Source organism: Oncorhynchus clarkii, chromosome 16, assembly GCF_045791955.1.
Source record: "Oncorhynchus clarkii lewisi isolate Uvic-CL-2024 chromosome 16, UVic_Ocla_1.0, whole genome shotgun sequence".
Classification (NCBI taxonomy): domain Eukaryota; kingdom Metazoa; phylum Chordata; class Actinopteri; order Salmoniformes; family Salmonidae; genus Oncorhynchus; species Oncorhynchus clarkii.
This window is the reverse complement of record NC_092162.1, coordinates 62,583,746-62,602,205: the sequence shown is the minus strand read 5'-3', so window position 1 is coordinate 62,602,205 and position 18,460 is coordinate 62,583,746. Positions and strand designations below refer to the sequence as shown.

The following is an 18,460-nucleotide window of genomic DNA, read 5'->3' as shown; positions in this document are numbered from 1 at the left end:
TTGTCACCTCTCTGACCAAGGCCCTTCTCCCCCGATTGCTCAGTTTGGCCAGGCTGCCAGCTCTAGGAAGAGTCTTGGTGGTTCCAAACTTCTTTCATTTAAGTATGATGGAGGCCTTTGTGTTCTTGGAGACCTTCAATGCTGCAGAATTGTTTTGGTACCCTTCCCCAGATCTGTGCCTCGACACAATCCTGTCTCTGAGCTCTACGGACATTCCCTCGACCTCATGGCTTGGTTTTTGCTCTGACATGCACTTTCGACTGTGGGACCTTATATAGACAGGTGTGTGCCTTTCCAAATCATGTCCAATCAATTGAATTTACCTCAGGTGGACTCCAATCAAGTTGTAGAAACATCTCAAGGATGATCAATGGAAACAGAATGCACCTGAGCTCAATTTTGAGTCTCATATCGAAGGGTCTGAATACTATATATCTGTTTTTAATTTTTAATACATTTGCAAACAAATTTTAAAAACGATTCGCTTTGTCATTATGGAGTATTTTGTGTAGATTGCAGAGGGTAAAAAATACATTTAGAATAAGGTTGTAGGGTAACAAAATGAGGAAAAAGTCAAGCGGTCTGAATAATTTCCGAAGGCATTGTACATGTAGGCTACGCACAAATGTATAAACTCAACACACTCATAGTGTTCACATAATTAAAGCCTGGTACAACATATACTGTACATAGGCAAACACACACACATAAAACAAACACTCAGTCAAGGGCCATGGTCACCAGCTTGCATAACTTGTCAGGAGTGGGAGCAAGGGTAGAGGAGGGGAGTGCAGTGGGCGCTGACAGAGATTACTTGTCCCTGGCACAGATCACTGAGTCTGGAGTCACTAGCTGAGGCTTTCAAAAACATTCACTGCCCATTGGCTGCTCAAATGCTGCATTCAGACTGAACCCATTTGATTGGCCAGTTTGGGTCAAGTGGCATTCAAAGCCACTCCCACTGAAGGAAGAATGAATAAAATATAGGGAGGGGGAGGGGAGAGTGGGGGACTATGACATTTAAAGCGACAGTACTCTTAATGATATGATGGAATATTACCACTGGACAATCAAGTTATTACTGTTGTGTCATTACACATATATAACATTTATTTTGTGAACATACATTCCTTATTCATGTGTTATTCAATTAATATAGGCCTAGAGAGGAAGGCAGATTGAAAACTTTATTTTAGGGTTAAGGTTATATTTTGTTTTAACTGTTTCATCGCTGGACTGAAGCTTGCTGGTCGACATTCAGGCCAACTGTAAAGAATTTTTCACACATGAGAGATTGATCAAGAATTTAGTTGCAATTCAATGTTTTAAATGCAAAAATGTTGGTATCTTCAGGGGGCAGAAGAAGAGTCAAAACAATTTTCTCCGATTTTTTTTATATAACCAGAAAGATATTTTATTTGTCCTGCTATCTTTTAGTAATTAGTAATGATGACAGCGGATTTCCTGTTATGTTGTCAAACAGCTTTCATCACATTATTGGTCTCACCCATCCTTACACACAGTCACTCTATAGGCCATTCATAGTTCTAGGACCAGTTTCTCCTCCCTGCCACGGGCGCCACCAGTCGTAAACAGTTGGAGGGGAAACAAAACACTGACCTTAGATCAGCTTCTAAGGGCAACTTTATTCTACTCCGCCAGAGCATGTTGACAGCTTTGAGTCGGACTACCCAAAAACCATGCCCAACCCCCACTGTGTTACCAAGAGGCCCGGCTTGGATCTTGTGTAATATTCCGATTGGCCGTCGGTTCTTGAGGGCGTGGAAATGGGCGTCACTGGAAGTATTGTGATATCACAATCAGCTGTTTTGTACGTTCTACATTCTGATCCGAGGATCAGCTGGAGGAAGCAATAACAGAGGGAAAATCTGCAGGGGAAAAAAATCGAGCAAGAGGGAAAAAACTGCAGATGTTATACTCTGAACATCAAGTGTAAATTCAAGTTTTACACGAAGCCCCTTCTTCTACGAAGAAAGCCTTTTTTTTTTATTTTGTATTATGGTGTTTTAACTACCTCACTTAAAAGGCAACCTAAAGCTATGCTTTAAGAATTATTGTCGTTTCTACTTTGTGTGAGATCATCACGTTTACAATTTGAAATATATTGCTAATACAGGTAAGCTATTCAATCTACTTTGCTGTTGTTTTTTGTGCTTTCTGAAAGGCAAACTGTGTAAGCTTGCAGGGTATCAGGCTACCTCTGCCACTGACGCCTGTATAGCTAGCTATCTCTGATGATGCATAGCCTCATAACAGCAGATGAAGAAAATGCGAATTAGGTTGTGTTATAAACAAAATCATTCTGAAACAAAACAATCTACATTACGACGGAATTAATCCATTATAGTAGTAGCTGTCACCGAGGAAAATACATTAGTTCTGCATGAAATTAATTATCGACTGTTATGCATCCTAGACATCCGTTTATAGGTCATGGACGTTTTGATGGCTTCCATAAATGGATGCTTTTACGGAAACCTCGACGTCCGGTGTATGATCTCTCAGAATATGAAAATTATGTTTACATAAAACCTGTCCTTGTTTTTCACCAAACGCTGGGGTGTTGTGTCGAATGAAGACAATGGGGGGTATTTTTGAATTGTGCCTTTCTCTCTTCCTCAGTGCTTATGTAGGCCTATGTATGGATTTTGAACGACCTCGATATTGTAATTGATTCCTTCGCATCAGTCCTATACTGGTGAGCCTATCTGTCATTGCCATGACCCTTCAGCTATATCCATAGCCGTGTCACAGACTCGGAGCTTACACGGATAATTCATGTTTAACCTGACCGCTATCGACAATGACTTATTCTGGGCCCTATTTTTCTCGTCGTCGGTGACATTGCGAAGGTTTTTGTCATCCCAATTAATTTATATCTGGCTTTAAATCAAATGTGCACTGCTTGCTGTCGTACCCATAAAAGAATAAAACAATTTTTTTTCTTTATTTTTCTCTCTCTCTCATCGGCATCTGTCAATGTGGTTGTTTAACTCGAAACAAAGCAGTTAAGGATGTTGAATCATTCCTTTATTTATTAACAATGCTTGGGGGTTATTCTTTCTTTTGCATCCGAACAATTGCAGTTTAAAATACATAAATTATTATTTGACGGCACCAGAATTGTTCCTTTTCTATTCGCCCGCTGTTCTTTTTTCCTTTTCCTCGACTGAAGTCGGCTGAACCAGCAGCATTAGTGACGTAAGAGTCCTTCGTCATGCAAGCGCATAGGAGGTATTTATGTTGTTTTCGCGAAGCCACGCCCATCTCCCTCAGCTCCTCCCTCTGTTTAAACGGCCTTCTGACTGCCATGAGCAGAGAAATTATGAGCGCATCTGGGAATAACAGAGCGCTTTGGTTTTGTAGAATTAGGAAGAAAAAATGAAATATATAATTGTCTATATCTGGTCTTTACCTATTTGCTATGAGCTTATACTGGTTTATAACCAGTGGATCAGGGTGAAAAACACAAAAAGCATAAAAGTAATATGCATTTGTACACTGATTTAACACGTATTATTATATCAAATCAAAGTTTATTTGTCACGTGCGCCGAATACAACAGACCTTACAGTGAAATGCTTACTTACAGGCTCTAACCAATAGTGCAGAGAAGGGGGGGGGGGAGTATGTGTGTGTGTAGGTAAGTAAAGAAATAAAACAACAGTAAAAAGACATTTGAACATTTTGGCTATGTAGAGTAAATGATTAACTCAACAGGTACCTGGCTGGGCTGTAATTACCATACCACATGCCATTAGTTTTGAATAACACATTTTTGCACGTGGGTTCAATCGCCATTCCACACCATTTACTGTAAGGTTATGTTTCCTTTTAGAATGAATTAAACCAGTCACCAGTGCTGTCACAATGGAATCTTTATAACCACAAGTAATAATTTATCAGGTACAGTAAACATTGTGATGTCATCCAGAAGATAAATGCCTTGTGTTGGTCTATCATATTTCCCTCTTAGTTTATACAGGGCAAAAATATGGGAAATCTCTCAACATTTTCCTAGGATACATTTCCAATGTATTTTTTCCCTGTTTTCCCCAAACATCAGTCCTTATATGGACCACCTGAGGCATGAGAGACCACTGCTGGCTGTTTAATGATGTTTCCAATATGTTCCAGTGCTGTTCTTATCCCTGGTGTCGTCTGTCTGTCCCAGTAGACAGAATGGTATATTTATACACCAGGCAGATAATACTGAATTAGCATCACAGCTGACTGATAGCATTTGCTTATCAAGGAGACTGAATGGTGCTTCACACAGTGCCTTCAAAGGAAGTGTGTTTGTGTGTGTTTATGACTTGGGAACTCATAAAAAAGTGGCCCTGGGACAGTTTAATATTCTTAGAAAGATTCAAAGTGGGTAAACTCACGTAAATACATTTTTTAAATAAATGTTTTATCTCGCATCATCCTGTGACTTCAGTAAGCCTTAAGGAATGCATGAAAAACTGTCAAGAAGGGAGCTGATCAACAGACTCCTCTATGTCCTCTGCAACATCTCTCATATCTCCACCTAAACCATCAACATTCATTTCATTGGTAGCCTATCTCTTTATTTTACGAGCCTTCTTATGACGTTTTATATTTGCCTTATAAACATATGCAGCCACAGATAAACCATTACAAAACTGTATAATGCAATGATAAGACAGAAGCTAGAAGTCAGAATGAACTTTCTTAACAGTGGGTTTTTATTGAAATAGAATAAGGCTTTGTTTTATCCTCTCTACAAGCACATCACACTGGTTGAATCAACGTTGTTTCCATGTCATTTTATCAAAATGACATTGAACCATAGACTTTGAATTGACATCTGTTTACATCCCTGTTTTGAGAAAGGCATCATTACTTTCTTCTTGGCTGCTTTCCTGACAGGATCGTTTCTGACAAAATGTCTAGTAAATGTGATCATTTCTGTGTGTGTGTGTTTCTCTTCTTAGCGTGAGACTCCTGTGTCCTCCTGTCGGCTCCTGGTGTCCGTGTCACCATGGCAACCGTCCAAATAAGCAGGAAGTGTCGCTTTCCACCCATGCGTAACATATGTCCCTCTCCTTTCATTTATCTCCCTCACCTCATTGTACACCTTTCTCCCTCTCTCTACCTCCTCTGTTTTTATCCATACCTGTAGCCTAATTGCTATCTCTTTCTATTCCTCTCCTACACCTCTCTCCTTTCCTCTTCTCCCCTTACATTACTCTCTCTCACTTTTCATTTGTCTCTCTTCCTCCTTCCTCTTTATAACCCCCCCCCCCCCCCCCCCCCCCCCCTCCTCCACCCATATTATCTAATTTTAGAAAGTACACCCTGTCAGATCAGAGAGGTCGGTGTTCCGTCATACCGTCCAGTAGCCTCTGCAGGAATGATATGTCTCTCTGATATCCAATATCTCCCTTCATGGTTAAATACAGGGACAGAAAAGTGCAGGCTCCAGTGGCTCAGTTGGTTAGAGTATGAGGCTTGCAATATCAGGGATGTAGGTTCAATCCCCAGATGACCTATGAAGTGTCTAAACTTTTTGTACATTATATTATACTGTATTTGTTATTTTTTTTACTGTCTTTGTGTTACTCCTTCCCCCTAGACTCCAGGCCCTGATTACGACCCGAGTTAAGCGTGCGTAAATTGAACTTTTCTCTCTATGCGTATTCTGACCTTGAACTTAAGCATGGGTCTAGTGAACCTGCCGGTTCCAGGTGGAAAAAACGTGTACTTTATTTTTTCATATAGAAATAACAGCATTCTCCATGCACTGTAATTTCTGAATGGATAAGAGCTAGGTAAATGCATAATCTGTTTGGAGAAGGGGATTGTAAATACACACATCAATTGTTTTAAGTGATTTTTACTTATGATCCCTGGAGACGAATGTGAAACCAGTGATATGGAAGCTAACTGAAAAGCATGTCAACATGACATGTCTTGCTGCCCCTTTCCCACAGTGAAATAGGTTACAAACACACCAAGACAGCCTTGAAGAGGGCACGAAAATGCCTTTCCCCCTCAGGAGATTGAAAATAATAGGCATGGGTCCCCAGATCCTCAAACAGTTTTACAGCTGAACCATTGAGAGTATGACTGGTTGCATCATTGCCTGGTATGACAACTGCTCGGCATCCGACCGTAAGGCGCAACAGAGGGTAGTGCGTACGGCCCAGTACATCACTGGGGCCAAGCTTCCTGCCATCCAGGACCTTTATACCAGGCGTGTCAGAGGAAGGCCCAAAACATTGTCAAAGACTCCAGTCACCCAACTCATAGCCTGCTCTCTACGGCAAGCGGTACCGAAGCGCCAAGTCTAGGTCCAAAAGGCTCCTTAACTGCTTCTACCCCCAAGCCTTAAGACTGCTGAACAATTAATCAAATGCCCCCTCCCCCCCTTTGTTTTGACACTGCTGCTACTCGCTGTTTATTATCTATGCATAGTCACATTACCCCTACCTACATGTACAAATTACCTCGACTAACCTGTATCCTCACACATTGACTCGGTATCGGTACGCTCCTGTATATAGCCTCGTTATTGTTATTTTACTGTGTAACTTTTACATTTTTTACTATAGTGTATTTAGTCAATATTTTTTTTACTCTACATTTTTAAAACGACATTGTTGGTTAAGGGCTTGTAAGTAAGCATTTCACGGTAAGGTCTACACCTGTTCGACGCAAGTGACCTTTTTTGTGTGATTTGATAAATAGCTGTGCCATCGTTCTGAATTTCAATTGTGTGCCCTCATAATTTGCATGGATGAAAGTTGGACACCCAAGCTATAGGCAGGCTTCTGTAGGGCTGAACCTAGGCTTCTTTACGGCTGAACCTAGGCTTCTGTAGGGCTGAACCTAACAAATGTACAGTTGAAGTTGGAGGTTTACATACACTTAGGTTGGAGTCATTAAAACTAATTTTTCAACCACTCCACAAATTTCTTGTTAACAAATTATAGTTTTGGCAAGTTGGTTAGGACATCTACTTTGTGCATGACACAAGTAATTTTTCCAACAATTGTTTAGAGACAGATTATTTCACTTATAATTCAGTGTATCACATTTCCAGTGGCTCAGAAGTTTACATACACAAAGCTGACTGTGCCTTTAAACAGCTTGGAAAATTCCAGAAAATTATGTCATGGCTTTAGAAGCTTCTGATAGGCTTATTGACATCATTTGAGTCAATTGGCAGTGCCTCTTTGTTTGACATCATGGGAAAATCAAAAGAAATTAGCCAAGATCTCAGAAAAAAGTTGTAGACCTCCACAAATCTGGTTCATCCTTGGGAGCATTTTCCAAACGCCTGAAGGTACCACGTTCATCTGTACAAACAATAGTAAGCAAGTATAAACACCATGGGACCACATATCCGTCATAACGCTCAGGAAGGAGATGCGTTCTGTCTCCTAGAGATGAACGTACTTTGGTGCGAAAAGTGCAAATTAATCCCAGAACAACAGCAAAGGACCTTGTGAAGATGCTGGAGGAAACGGGTACAGAAGTACATATATCCACAGTAAAACAAGTTCTATATCGACATAACCTGAAAGTCCGCTCTGCAAGGAAGAAGCCACTGCTCCAAAACCGCCATAAAAAATCCAAACTACGGTTTGGAACTGCATATGGGGACAAAGATCGTATTGTTTTGAGAAATGTCCTCTGGTCTGATGAAAGGAAAATAGAACTGTTTGGCCATAATGACCATCGTTATGTTTGGAGGAAAAAGGGGGAGGCTTGCAAGCCAAAAAACACCCTCCCAACCGTGAAGCATGGGGGTGGCAGCATCATGTTGTGGGGGTGCTTTGCTGCAGGAGGGACTGGTGCACTTCTCAAAATAGATGGCGTCACGAGGAAAGGAAAATTATGTGGATATATTGAAGAAACATCTCAAGACATCAGTTAAAGCTTGGTTGCAAATTAGCCTTCCAAATGAACAATGACCCAAGCATACTTCCAAAGTTGTTACAAAATGACTTAAGGACAAAAGTCAAGGTATTGGAGTGGCCAACACAAAGCCCTGACCTCAATCCTATAGAAGATTTGTGGGCAGAACTGAAAAAGGGTGTGCGAGCAAGGAGGCCTACAAACCTGACTCAGTTACACCACCTCTGTCAGGAGGAATGGGCCAAAATTCACCCAACTGATTGTGGGAAGCTTGTGGAAGGCTACTCAAAACGTTTGACCCAAGTTAAACAATTTAAAGGCAATGCTACCGAATACTAATTGAGTGTGTACACTTCTGACCCACTGGGAATGTGATGAAAGAAATAAAAGCTGAAATAAATAATTATCTCTACTATTATTCTGATATTTCACATTCTTAAAATAAAGTGGTGATCCTAACTGACCTAAGGAGATAATTTGTATTAGGATTAAATGACAGGAATTGTGAAAAACTGAGTTTAAATGTATTTGGCTAAGGTGCATGTAAACTTCCGACTTCAACTGTATGTATGCACTTTAGAATGTTTTAATTATAGCCTATGGCCGGGCTTTTCTTAGCTTTATTTTACCATTTGTATCATGTAAAATATTAGCCACTATTGGAGCCACCATCAGTAATACCCACATACATTTATAACTGTCACTTGCACTGTTCGTTTTCTTACATGTTGTACCATTCCGTTCCGTTTACCGTTCATTCCTCTGTCACATCCGTGCAATTTGTTCCTGAGGGTCGCTAGCATTAGTGGATCATATTAGGCTAACGTTCAATATGTAGCCTATTCTAATCATTATGGAACTCAGACCACACATAGCAGGTTAAACCTAGAGCCTTGCGCACGGTTCACGACGACTGGACCGTTGTCATACAGTTTCATGATTAGTGAGAATTGGGGTAGATTTATAGACTCTTTTCAACACCGATTGTACACTTTTTTCCACATTCCAACATTTCATGGTTTGAACTTGAATGTGACAATTTTCAGGATGAATCAAACCCCTGTATTTTTTGTGCGTAAAGGCTCTCCAAACCTGTCTTTTTTTAAATGATTCATGCATACTTTCCTAACCCTAAAATGTGCCAAAATAATCTACAAGATCAGAGTATTTTTCAATCTACCAGTTGGTGCTGAAATGGAGACGAGAATGGATAGCTGGGTTGGTTGTTTAGCAACAAAAACCACCCGCTCACAACCATCGGGCAAAGCAGATGAGGTTGGCTTAGATTGTTGACAACATGTAAACTGTATTTCTTCTCCAAAGTTTATTGAAAACATAAATACATTTGCACAATGACCACTTGTTGTCTCTCAAATATATCGTTGAAGTTGTTGGCTAGCTAGCTAGCAATCAATAACAAGCTGAAACGAGACATTTGCGATTCTCCACATGGCAGTTTGTTGTCATTCTTGCTAGTAATCTGGCCACCCAGAATCACAACGACAGGCGCGCTGAATTACATGTATTCAACGCGCGCAATGGAAGCACCGTTATATGCACCTTCACAAGGTAAGTCTGAAAACCAACTACTGAGAAGTGTGTAAGAAAGAAAGGCGTACTTTTCCTTAATCGGAATCGGGTCCCTCGTGTCTTCTCTCGGTAGTCCATCAGGCCTAACCCCATTCTGTTGTTCACTATAGCAGTAGCACAGGGGGGAGGGTGTAACGCCATTGTTCCTCAGGAACAGCCTGGCTGCGTATCCTTAGTCTGCAATAGCTTCCCTTCCCTTAATCAAATTTCCTTCATTACAACCCAATTCAAAGAACTCATCTGAAAGAAGCAATTTATCTGTTTGCATTTGTGTCTGAGTGTCTGACAGATTCTAACTGCATGCATACATTTTATAATCCTATTGAGAAAAGACTATTGTGATTGTTTACGATTTGTTGCGCTTATTAAGCTATTTACTTGTTATTCATTTTGGAATTACATTACAATTACCCAATAGCGCCACATTTTCCAACTTTAGTTGAATTCTTTGAAATACAGTAAGCACCACAATGTGCGCACTGTTGTTACTGCATAATTTGCTAGTAGATTGAAGACAAATTGACCAGCTGAAACAGAACCCTAAAACGGTTACTGTCTCCAGTCAGCCAGTATGACCCAGACAAACCTTCTCCCTCTGTCTACCTCAGAAGTAGACAGAGATAACTGCATCTCAATACTCTAGTGCCTTCCTCTCCTCATCTCCTTCCCTTCATATGCACTGATCTGAGGGCACAGAACAGGTGAAAGCATTATAAGTGGATGCCTACTGTGCATTTGCTTTCAGTTTACTGGTCAATTTCTTTCAGATGAGTGCGGGTGAAGGGAAGGAGATGAGGATGAGGTGAGGAAAACACGTGAGACTGTTGAGATGCAGCCAACCTATCACACTTTCTAATCTTCTCCTCATAAATGGTTCCTTGACCAACATGATTAAAGTAGCCCTGGAACAGAAAGGCTCTTTTTGTTCAGTTCTGCTAACGTGATTTCGCCACATACACTTCATGACCAAAAGTATGTGGAAACCTGCTCGTCGAACATCTCATTCCAAAATCATGGTTATTAATATGGAGTTGGTCCCCCCTTTGCTGCTACAACAGCCTCCACTCTTCTGGGAAGGCTTTCCACTAGATGTTGGAACAATGCTGTTACAACAGCTTCTCCTCTTCTGGGAAGGCTTTCCACTAGATGTTGGAACATTGCTGCAAGGACATGCTTTCATTCAACCACAACAACATTAGTGAGGTTGAGCACTGATGTTAGGCGATTAGGCCTTGCTCGCAGTTGGCATTCCAATTCATTCAAAAGGTGTTCGATGGGGTTGAGGTCAGGAGTCTGTGCAGGCCAGTCAAGTTCTTCCACACCGATCTTGACAAACTATTTCTGTTTGGACCTCGCTTTGTACATGGGACCATTGTCATGCTGAAACAGGAAGGGGCCCTCCCCAAACTGTTGCCACAAAATTGGAAGCACAGAATCGTCTAGAATGTCATTGAATGCTGTAGTGTTAAGATTTCCCTTCACTGGAACTAAGAGCCCTAGCCTGTACCAAGAAAAACAGCCCCAGACCATTATTCCTCCTCCACCAAACTTTACAGTGGGCACTATGCATTCGGACAGGTAGTGTTTTCCTGGCATCCGCCAAACCCAGATTTGTCCTTCGGACTGCCAGATGGTGAAGTGTGATTCATCACTCCACTGTTCCATAGTCCAGAGTCCAATAGAGGCAAGCTTTGCACCACTCCAGCCGATGCTTGGCATTGCGCATGGTGATCTTAGGCGTGTGTGATGCTGCTTGGCCATGGAAACCCATTTCTGATGCTCCCGACGAACAGTTCTTGTGCTGACGTTGATTCCAGAGGCAGTTTGGAACTCAGTAGTGAGTGTTACAACCGAGAACAGACAATTTTTACGCACTACGCGCTTCAGCACTCAGCGGTTCCGTTCTGTGAGCTTGTGTGGCCTACCACTTCACGGCTGAACTGTTGTTGCTCCTAGACATTTCCACTTCACAATAACAGCACTTACAGTTGACGGGGGCAGCTCTAACAGGGCAGAAATTTGACGAACTGACTTAGAAAGATGCCACGTTGAAAGTCACTGAGCTCTTCAGTAGGGGCCATTCTACTGCCAGTGTTTGTCTATGGAGATTGCATGGCGGTGTGCTCAATTGTATACACCTGTCAGCAACAGCTGTTGCTGAAATAGTCAAGTCCACCATTTTTGGCCATATGGTGTATCTCCTTCATCTCGCTTTTTACTACTTTGGGATTCGCAACGCTGCTTTCTAATGTTCCTCTCCACTTGTTCCCATTGTCTTTGGATTTGTAATCTAAATATTTTCTTGCTGTTATTAATAGTCTCTCCTGTCTTTCTTTTGTCTCCCCACAGGCCTTTGCAGCGATACCAAGTAAAACCTTACATTTGCACTAAGGAAGCCTGTCGAGTCCTGTAAGAAAATCAACCTACGAGATCAAGACAAGAAAAGGGTTGAAGCAAAGAGAGGCCAAGAAAACCGTGCTCACTTTCCTGACCTGGCAACTGTTTGACAAAGCGAAAAGCGAAATAACTAACTAAATAAGAGAAACAAAAATACTTAATAAGTAGCAAACACACACAAAGGCAGCTAGCTATACCTTGAGAACTACAACTATACACAGAACCTGACTTCCGCGATCCCTGACCCTTGACTTTTTCCCCATTGACGTGTACCCGACCAACCGGCCTAGCCATGTTCCAAGCTCTGAGCAGCCTGTTCTTCGGAGAGGTGGAGGAGGTGGCCGCAGAGATCAAGGGGCCCAACCCCTGTGTGACCGACGCTGATGAGGAAGGATGGATGCTGGTCAACCTGCCCGGTAAGTCCTCCCTTAGGGATAGTTGGAAGGGGTTGGAAGTGGAGAGGGAAATGGTAGTCAATATATGGCCATGCCAGAATGGACAGAAGTGAGGATATTGACGGTACTGTTGAGCATGTACATCAGCTGTTCGTTTTCTAAGGTCAAAGGTTTTGGTGATTTGTGGTCAGCACTTCAGTCCTCTCTAGTGTGGCCATATAGTGATGGGGGTGTGGGGGCTAATATATTGTTTAAAATCTCCATAAAAGGGAATCTGAATAGTTTAGAGGCCACATCTCAAACTAAATATATAAGCCCCAATGAAACACATCACAAAACAGTCAGTACAACAATACTGTCACTGACATGACCAAGCGGTTAGAGGGTCGAAGTAACTAATTATATTATTCCTATTTTTATGTTTTGTGTTTCTTTACCCTTTCTTCTCCCCCCTCTCCAATTTTATTTAAATATCCTGACATTTCTCACACTGGTGTGTGTGTGTGTGCGTGTGCGTGTGTGTGTGTGTGTGTGTGTGTGTGTGCGTGCGTGCGTGTGTGTGTGTGCATGTGCTCCCCTTTTAATGACCCCACAACCTGCATGGCTTCTTCCTCTTTGCCTTCACATTTCCCCCTAACCTACACCACCCTAAACATACACCCTACCTCAATTGGCCAACTCCTCCATGGTCCCACCTTTACTCTGTTCTCAGGGGAAGCTGATTGTGCGATGCTAGTAGAGGGAGGGATAGAGGCGCCATCGATAGCACAGGCGCAAGCACAAAACAACCAATTAAATCACCCAGACACACCCACCAGAACTGAGTGCCCCGTCCCATCTCCAACCCCTCCCCCCCAATATCAGAATCGCCGCAGAACACACAAAGCTTGTTCACGAGCGGCAACAGTGGCGCCATCAGACCCCCTCTTCACTCTCCCTTCTGCTAGCCCGTTAGCCACGGGCATCGTTACGCCCATATCCCTAAAAAGGCGGGCCAGGCTCTCCACCCCATCTGTGTCCCCTGGCAGTAGTGGGTCGGAGAGAGGCTGCATGGACGAGAGCTGGTTCGTTACCCCTCCCCCCTGTTTCACTGCAGAGGGAGCCACGGCCGAGACCAGCCCCATGGAGGATCTGCTTATAGAACACCCCAGCATGTCCGTCTACGTCTCCCCTAGCAACCTGTCCATGATCTCCAACGGCAACCTGTCCATCGTCGGGGAGGAGAGCATCACCAGCCTGACAGGCAGCATGAGGTGAGGACCGACCGACCAACACCTTATTATATCTTTGTCACCATGTAATAGATCTGGCACATAGCCACAGTTCTATGAGAGAGCTACATAACTGCTTGACTAATGTTCTATACCCCCACTTCCTCCTATTCCTCCCCTCCTCTAGCAGGGTGGCAGAACCAGCCGCTACCTCTGCCGTCCATAATACCATGCCCACCAGGGTGACCCGAGGAGCCGCTGCCCAGGCTGGTACCCTGGCCAAGGTGACCCAGGTGGCCAGGGTTCAGAGGGGCAAGGCCCGCACTGAGAGGCGCCACCTTGGACGCAACCGCATCCAGCGCCAGAACCGCACTAGGGAGCAGGTTCCCCGCCACGCAGCCCACGCTAGAAACACCTACCTGCACCAGCCCTGCCAGCGTAACATCTGCCACTGAGCTCCCAGGGGGAGCCATTTACTCTGAGGGCATTAGTGGTTATACTCCCCCTTACATACATACAGGTAGATTTATATGGACACACACACATATATACTCATGTAGACAAATATGTAAATACACATGCACACAACGTACACGCATCATTTACACATGCACACACTGCACATAGACATTCTCTCTTTCACTAAATCACTCTCCCACACACACACACACACACACACACGATTTACGTAGGCTACTGTGCCATGTTAGGCCCTAAACCCCAACCAAGCCCTCTAATAACTTAAGTCTATTGTTGTTAGCTGTCACATATAAACATTTTTGAAAAACTTGCAAAAAAATATTACTTAGCAACTAATATGTGTGTAAAACTATAAAAAGTTCCATCTACTCTCTCCATTTCAGTTGAAACACTCATCTCCTCTGTCTCTTCCTAGTGGAAGTCCACCTATTTACTGTCATGGAATACATGGCCCTCTCTCCTTTGCAGCCGTCCTAATGCTTTTAATCAGGTTGGGGGACAGGCAGGCAAAGGAGGAGAAATTAAAGATGCTCACTCTCTTTCTGCGGGAACAAGCTTTTATAGGGAATCTTTATTAGATAGCACACCTGTGGACATGTAATCATTTTATCCGTTGAGTATGTACGTAGCTATACTTGTTATAAATGAAGACAGGGAAAGGCTTCCCACAGGAAAAACACCTCATCTTGTCCTTTGTTTGCCGTGTTTGAGGTACAAAACATTTTTTAATAAAAAAATCTGTTCACAAAAAGGAAGAGTATACCGTGTACATTACAGTGAGAGAGGAGAAAAACCAGAAGAGGTGTTTGTCCTCTTGTCCCAATGTGAGGGATGGAAGCAGGTAGAGGAAGGTGAAAGAGAGGAAGACGAAAACAGACTAAAGAGTAAAAAGAAGTCACAAACGACGAATTGGAGAGTTTAGATAGGATGACAGAGGAACCAGAGTAGATGTAGTTGACTGTGTAGTGTAGCTTTCTGGGCAACCAATAGTTAATTTTTAGAATGCCTAACTGGCTACTTTTACATATTTGGCTTACCATCTGTGACTAAGACAAGTTTGCCAATGCAGAAACAAACAGGCACTCTTATCTCAAGTCAGGCAGACTTGCAAAGCAGGAAGCTGATTCCCTAATTTCCTAAACGTTTTTGTTCAACAACTACAACACGATCAGGAAAGTAATTCAGAGCTGTCTGGTCATAAGAAGTCTAGTATAGCTAGCTTCAATGACTGTGCATAGTTAACTGTGTATGTCCTGTGCAAATTACTTTGTTGGGACGTACCATAATGATATATGTAGGGAAACTAGCCAAGGGTTGCCTGTAGGTTACAAGGTATGACAGGCTAAAGTAGGTGCAAGGCGGTATAGATGGCAACTCTTTATTTTATTTTGGTTTGTTTGTTTGTCTGCTACTGTTATTAAAGTTATGGAGAAGGTAGGCCTAACCAATGCTCTCTGAATGATGTCTGTGACAGGAAAAGCCTGTTCCCTGCAGCCCCATAATGAGAGCACATTGTTTCATCCAAATAGCTGACAACCTAAAAACTAGTCCTAGTTTGACAGAATGACTGTGAAAGAGTCACACTTTGAGGAGAATAGTCTAAAAAAAAAGAGAAAAAATCTATATACATTTGCTCAGCACACACATTGGGCTCCAACTGATGTTGTTGTGCTGTGATGCTTCTGCATTAAGACACCTCCCCCCTAACTAAATATTAATCAAGTGACAACCTTACCCATGAAAAGACAAACAGGGAAATAGATAACATCGACCAATCCCTTTTCACTTCACGTCATTCAGTGACAACAGGGTAATCATGGTAGGAGACTCGGGGTGAACACACACACACACACACACGATGTCCACCGGGCTGATACTGCTCAGTGTTGCTAGTAAAGACTAGCTCAAGGACAGAGAATTAGTTCTACACCCACTCCCTGGCCTCCTAATAGCACATCCAGCCGTAACAGTGTCCCCCACCTTAAGATCTAGCTTACAGAGATGTATTCAACTACAATAGTAAACTATGGTGCTGAAGTGTATATGACTATATACTAAAGTTTGTAAATGATTTGAGACATGGATGTAAGTTTGCACTGTCATACATTTTGGTGAGTCAAAGTTTTAGCTGTGTGATGTCTTTTATTCTCCTTTGGGATGTTTACTTTTTATTTTTGTTTTGTATCAAACCATCAAAGGTCTGTGAGAGTGTGAGAGGATGTGTGTTCAAAAAAATACTTCAAAAGACAAATAATGATCAATTATTTTTCTTGTACATATTAGAATACAGGTGGTAATGCTCCTTGCCGTTAGGTGTCAAAGCGACTCAGGATTAGAGTCCTTAAAGTAGCTACCATCTTGACTGAGGACAAGACTGTCCCTGCCTCTTTCCTGAATAGGACAGTAAGGATGCATCTCAATAATCTAAAGTGGCATCCTATCCACTTATCCTTTCCTTAATCTACACTGAGATGTGACCAATTGAGATGTACCCTATTGGAGCTTTTGGGTTAGATGTGTTAACGTTCCAATTAGACACTGCCCTCTAGGGGGATAAAAGTGTAATAACTTGTAACGACACAGGATCATTTCATGCTGGCATCATCATAACACAACACATATTTCAAAATATAAAGATGTATTTGTGGGAGCAGTGGAATTGATCTCTAGATAGAGTGAGGTGAGAAATTGTTCTTATTGTTTAGAATGTTCTGAACTAGAAACATTTATTTGTCCCTTCAATCACAAACCACCATGATCCATTCAACGTATCGCCAACTATCTTGTAAATTACTATATTTTATTTGAATTATCTACTAATATGATATAATTATTAATATTATGTATATTTATTTTCTGTTGCTGTTTTAAATGATGACTGTATGTAACTCTGTTTGATCCTATGAATGATGCAGTGTGTGGATTGCAGTAACGACTCACTCACACACACAGATACACACACATCTGGTCTCCATACTTCCTTAACCCCTAGGGTTTTCTGAACCTTATACTACAGTATCTCTGTGGTCACACTTCTTACTTACATGATGAAGACATTTTACAAAGAGAGAGGGGAGGGGGCCTATACATGAGAGACCATAGCTGTGTGTGTGTGTAACTCACCACCTCTAACAAGGCCTTGTTGGTCCTCACTGCGAGACTGTTTTTCTCTTTTTCTTGTTGTTCTTTTCCTTCTTTCCATCACCCTCTCACCTTTACGTCCATGTTATCTCCAAGTTGTTGTTTTCTGAGTATGTAGTGTGGGACTAATGAAAGGTGTGAGTTTAGGGTGGCAACCCGCCAATCACAGAGAGAGGGCGGGGCCACCAGGTGCACGTGTGTCTAGTGTGATGTGAGAGTTGTGGGGGAGGGAGGGAGGAAGAAAGAGGGGATGTGACAGAGGATGGAGTAAGCAGATAGATTGAAAAAAAATCTGAAATGAAATGTATCAACAAAAAAAAATATGCTTGTATTTTTCCCCGTTTAGTTATTAGAACAGTTGTTCACCTGGTATGTTAATGTTTTAAAAGAAAGGGGGTTGATTGTGTGTGGATTATTTTTGTTCTGCTTTGCGCCCTAAAATGATGGCAGCTTTAAGATACTTTGGGGTTCACCCACGTACCATCTCAGATGGGTACACCCCTCCCCCGTCAAAACAACTATTTATAGACATATAAAAAAGATTGGTGTATCTGATATCTATGGTGATCGTGCCTTTCACTATTTCTGCATGGTTTTTGTGATGTACTGAATTGTTCCATCCCTGAGTGGACAGTCAAGTCCATAGACAGTCAAGTCCATAGACAGTGAAGACCTATGCAACCACCAACGGATGGGTTAATATAACATCCATTCAGAAAAACGCAGGTACCACACAACAACAACAACAACAACAACAACAATAAACACTCAGGTTGACAACCTGAATCTCGTCTCGTCATTTACACCTGAAGGACTGGTTGGTCGGTGTGAGGACTGGAGGGAAAGGAAGAGGGGAGGGGGGGGGTAGCTTGGCTGGGGGGCGGGGTGAGGACTGGGGGGAAGGGGGGGCAGGGTAGCTTGGCTGGGGGTCGGGGTGAGGACTGGGGGGAAAGGAAGAGGGGGGGGGGGGGGCAGGGTAGCTTGGCTGGGGGTCGGGGTGAGGACTGGGGGGAAGGGGGGGCAGGGTAGCTTGGGTGGGGGTTGGGGTGAGGACTGGGGGGACAGGGTAGTTTGGGTGGGGTTTGGGATGAGGCCAGGGGGGAAGGGGGCACGGTCACATGGGTGGGAAAGGGGGGTGGGCAATGGGGAAGACAGTACAGGAATACACACAGAAACAACAGCCTCTCCAAGAACGTCCCAGTTTTAAATCTTGTGGGGGGAAAAATAAGTATGGGTTTTTGAGCAGCTGACACATTTAAAAAAAAATGTTTAACCTTTATTTAACTAGGCAAGTCAGTTAATTAAGAACAAATTCTTATTTTCAATGACGGCCTAGTG

General features: G+C 42.6%; 1 protein-coding gene across 4 annotated transcripts; it reads left to right on the top strand.

Annotated features, from left to right (window-relative positions):
* Positions 1-1,833: 1,833 nt before the first annotated feature.
* On the top strand, positions 1,834-17,902 carry LOC139368879 (tumor protein p53 inducible nuclear protein 2). Of its 4 annotated transcripts, none has more exons than XM_071108334.1 (4): positions 1,834-2,137; positions 11,848-12,311; positions 13,387-13,543; positions 13,689-17,902. In XM_071108334.1, the coding sequence occupies exons 2-4, from the start codon at positions 12,188-12,190 to the stop codon at positions 13,954-13,956; spliced, it is 549 nt and encodes a 182-aa protein (XP_070964435.1). In that variant the 5' UTR covers positions 1,834-2,137; positions 11,848-12,187; the 3' UTR covers positions 13,957-17,902. The 4 variants fall into 4 exon arrangements, with proteins under 4 accessions (XP_070964435.1, XP_070964434.1, XP_070964436.1 ...); XM_071108333.1 differs by having other exon boundaries at positions 1,841-2,137; positions 13,003-13,543; positions 13,692-17,902; XM_071108335.1 differs by having other exon boundaries at positions 1,842-2,137; positions 13,692-17,902.
* Positions 17,903-18,460: the final 558 nt, after the last annotated feature.